This window comes from Mandrillus leucophaeus, unplaced genomic scaffold (assembly GCF_000951045.1).
Source record: "Mandrillus leucophaeus isolate KB7577 unplaced genomic scaffold, Mleu.le_1.0 Scaffold8, whole genome shotgun sequence".
Taxonomy (NCBI): Eukaryota; Metazoa; Chordata; class Mammalia; order Primates; family Cercopithecidae; genus Mandrillus; species Mandrillus leucophaeus.
Window position 1 is genome coordinate 4794580 of NW_012108696.1, and position 4677 is coordinate 4799256.

At 41.0% G+C, this 4677-nt stretch overlaps 1 protein-coding gene across 1 annotated transcript in view; it reads right to left on the reverse strand.

Annotated features, from left to right (window-relative positions):
* Positions 1-4677, reverse strand: part of C3 (complement component 3) — a 58307-nt gene that overhangs the window by 19344 nt on the left and 34286 nt on the right. Inside the window, exons 16-17 of the mRNA XM_011967484.1 lie at positions 1120-1262; positions 812-1024 (exon numbers count right to left, since the gene is read on the reverse strand). Coding sequence (XP_011822874.1) covers positions 812-1024; positions 1120-1262 — 356 coding nt within the window. The remainder of the gene's footprint in view (positions 1-811; positions 1025-1119; positions 1263-4677) is intronic.

Consider the following 4677-nt stretch of genomic DNA (forward strand, 5'->3'; position numbering starts at 1 on the left):
AAAAAAAAAAAAAAAAAAATTGTAACGCCAGCCCTTGGAGGTAGATACTATTATTCGTCCCCTATCAAAGGTGAAAAAAACAAGGCTCTTTCCCCAAAGCCTTATAGCTTACAGGTTGCAAGATTTACCCTAGCATAGGTGTCAAAGCATCTGACCCCAGCCCCTTGCCCCCAGCTGTGTGATTAGGGGCCAGTTACTTAACCTCTCTGTGCCTCAGCTTCCCTCCTTAGCAGGAGGAGGCAATATAAACACCTACCTATTGTGTTGTGGTGTGAATTTATCAGAAAGTTATAAATCAATAAGGAAATAACATAATATTTTGAATTCTTTTTTGAAACAGGGTCTCAATACAATAAAATGGAAAAATTAGCCAGGCGTGGTGGCAAATGCCTGTAATCCCAGCTACTCAGGAGGCTGAGGCATGAAAATCGCTTGCACCCAGGAGGCAGAAGTTGCAGTGAGCCGAGATCACACCACTACACTCCAGCCTGGGCAACAGAGTGACACTCTGTCTCAAAAAAATAATAAATAAATAAATAAAATAATCTTTTGAATTGAATACAAAAAAATTATTGATTGGTGGTGGTTGATGAGCTTTTTGGTACCCCCTAAAATTCTAAGCCTGGGGTTATCTCACTCACTTTACCGCAATCCTGGCTCTGCTTCTAAAATTCTGGGACTGCCAAATTTCCTAAGCCAGACACTATGATTCTTACTGTCTCAGAGCCTGGATCTGCGACCTGAGTCAATAGTACGAAGACCAGGAACCCTCTCTGAAGGACAAGGGTTTGTGGGTGCCCCAAGCACTCACCACGACCTTCAGGGACTTCCTGACACCGTCACTGATGAAAAAATGGTAGACGGCAGCCTTGACTTCCACTTCCTGCAGGCCGGTCTTTAGGGGCACGATGACATAAGGAACGGACAGCGAGGACTTGGGGGGGATGGTTACGGTCTGCTGGTGACGCCTCTTGGCGGTGGCCAGGCTGCAGAAGGCTGGATTGTGGAGTAGTTCCACCCTCACCTGCCAGGGAGAGAAAGTATCAGGGCAAGTGTGTGTGCAACAGGCTACCTACCCCCTTGCAGGCTCCATGAAGCCTCTGCCACCCTGGGACCCACCTTGAGCTCTTGGTTCTGCCGGTAATTGTAGAGAACAGCTCGGATTTCCACCTGCTCATTTCGAACAACAGAGTAGGGTAGCCGCAGGTCGATGAAGAAGTCCTGCATTACTGTGACCTCGAAGGGGTCTGCCACACAGATCCCTTCCCGGGCAGAGACAGAACACGGAGTGTTAAGGTTGGGGAGTGGACAAGGCGAGGCTCCTGGATCTTAGCTCTTAGTCCTCACTGCAGGAGCTCTCGCTAACTCAGCCTGTCTTTGCAAAAGCCTATGAACTAAACGCTGTCAATGGTGATAAATGACAGATGATGGTGGTGGTTGGGAGTTACCATATTATTATTATTATTATTATTATTATTATTATTATTATTAGAGACAGAGCAACACTCTGTCGCTAGGATGGAGTGCAGTGGCGCCATCTCGGCTCAACGCACCCTCCGCCTCCTGGGTTCAAGCGACTCTCCTGTCTAAGCCTCTCGAGTAGCTGGGACTACAGGCATGCACCACCATGCCCAGCTAATTTTTATATATTTAGTAGAGATGGGGTTTCACCATGTTGGCCAGTATGGTCTCGATCTCTTGACCTCGTGGTCCACCCGCCTCGGCTTCCCAAGTGCTGAGATTACAGGCATGAGCCACTGCGCCCGGCTGGAGTTACCATTATTTAATGATTTGCATTCTGTTTGTAGTTTGACTCAGAGATCTACACGTAGGAAGAGAAATCTCCAAAATATATCCGCATCTCTGAAATGGCAGCCCCAAGCCGTGGGTGAGAGCTGAGCACTCAAAATGGGGTTTGTTCAAGTGAGAAACTGGATTTGTACTTTTATTTGAATTACTTGTTTTTAAATATATTTAATTTCATTCAGACGTAAACTTTAAACCTGATGATCTAGCTATGTGTGGTGGCTCATGCCTGTAATCACAGCACTTTGGGAGGCTGAAGCGGGAGGATTGCTTGAGCCCAGGAGTTCAAGGCTGCAGTGAGCTATGATCACACCACTGCGCTCCAGCCTGGGCAACAGAGTGAGATCCTGTCTCTGAAACCAAACCCAGTGAAACAAAACAAACAAACAACCAATGCTCATTGTAAATATATGAAACACCACTGAATTGTATATTTTATTATTATTGCTATTTTTTTTTTTTTTGAGACGGGGTCTCGCTCTGTCACCCAGAGTGCGGTAGCGTGATCTTGGCTCCCTACAACCTCCATATCCTGGGTTCAAGCAATTCTCCTGCCTCAGCCTCCTGAGTAGCTGTGATTACAGGCACCCACCACCATGCTCTGCTAATTTTTTGTATTTTCAGTAGAGACAGTGTTCACCATGTTGGCCAGGCTGGTTTCGACCTCCTGACCTCAGGTGATCTGCCTGCCTCGGCCTCCCAAAGTGCTGGGATTACATGTGTGAGCCACCATGCTGGACCTGAATTGTACATTTTAAAAGGGTGACATATAGAATGTGAATTAAATCTTAATTTTATTAAAATGATGATTGATTGAGTGGAAAACATTTAAGCATGTTTGCAACAACTTGGGTATGAGGATCTACCTTTTCTTTTTCTTTCTTTTTTTTGTAGAGATGGGGCTTTGCCATGTTGCCCAGGCTGATCTCGAACTCCTGACCTCAAATGATTTGCCAGCCTCAGCCTCTCAAAGTAATGGGATTACAGCCGTGAGTCATCGCACCTGGCCTGAGAATCTACCTTTTTGAACTGTAAATTTTATGAAACCTAAAATACAGATCAAAGTATTTCCAACGAAAACCTAGCATCCTGGGCTGGGCGCGGTGGCTCACACCTGTAATCCCAGCGCTTCGGGAGGCTGAGGAAGGCAGATCGCTTGAGGCCAGGAGTTTGAGACCAGCCTGACCAACATGGTGACACCCGGTCTCTACTAAAAAAAGGAGACTTAGCATCCTATTTACGCCACTGAACTCCAGCATAGGTGACAGAGCAAGAGCCTGTCTCAGAAAAAGAAGGAAAATCTAGTATCCTAAATGAGATGTACTGAATTGTAAACTACATGCTAGATTTTGAAGACAGTGCAAATAGAAGTAAAATATATCATCAGTAATTTTGATATACTAGTAGATTATTATCAAATCTTAAAAGGTTATGGTCACATTATTAGTGTGATGTGGTTTTGCAACTTTTTACAAAATGTTGAAATGATACTATTTTGGGTATATTTAAATTAAATAGAATGTTTTGTAATAAGTTATGATATGGCATAATTATAAATACGTAATCAATAATAAATGATGTATCATTTATATTATATAACATCTAATAAAATATACATTATATATGTTAATATGTCAATAATAACAAATGATATAGTAGTAAATTATAATTATAGATTATAACAAAATTAAAGTATGATAAATTATGGTTTATTATAATTCATTAAATTATATCAATTAAATTTATTATAAATTATAATACATATATTTTATATATTACACATGTAATATGTATATGTAATATATAATATATATGTAATATGTAGATATGCAATATATTATATGTTATGTTATATAATTATATATTATATTATAATTAAATATGATAAACATATTACAATTAATAAATATATAAATATTGTAATTAAATTGATAAATTATTATAAATTATAATAAACCATATAAATTATGGCTTGGGTATAAATAGAATATTTACACTTAATGTGAATTTTAATATATCTACTTTTTAATGATTCGCTCTTTTTTCTTTCTCTTTATCAATATATATTTCCTCTCTTGTATCCACTCTTTGACTCAATCTTTCTTCAATTACTTAAATGTTCTGGGAAAAATAAACCTTTCAAATATACATAAAACTTGCATGTAGGTGCACATTTTTCCTCTTGGGGCAGACTCCCATATGGCTTGACATAGTGCCGATGTCTACTTAAAATGTGGATTGTTTGTTATCCTGGATTTTATTTTTTTGTTTGCATTCCCTTTGATGTTTAAAAAGTATCATATTGGCCAGGTGCAGTGGCTCATGTCTGTAATCCCAGCATTTCAAGAGGCTGAGGCAGGAGGATCACTAGACCCCAGGAATTGGAGACCAACCTGGGCAACAAAGCAAGACCCCATCTCAAATTAAAATAAATAAATAAATACACACACACACACACACACACACACACTCTGCACTAATTGCTACCAAGTGGCAGTTTGGACAAAGAAAATTTTTTTTAAGAAAATAATATTGCATTAAAATACTATTTTTGGCAGGGTACGTTGGTTCACACCTGTAATCCTAGCACTTTGGGAGGCCAAGGTGGGTGGATTGCCTGAGGTTAGGAGTTTGAGACCAGCCTGGGCAACATGGTGAGACCCCATCTCTACTAAACATACAAAAAATGAGCCAGGTGTGGTAGTGCTCGCCTGTAGTCCCAGCTACTTGGGAGGCTAAGGCAAGAGAATTGGTTGAACCCAGGAGGCAGAGGTTGTAGCAAGGCAAGATGGCGCCACTGCACTCCAGCCTGGGCGACAGAGCGAGACTCCATCTCAAAAACAAAAAAAACGCGGCCGGGTGCGGTGGCTC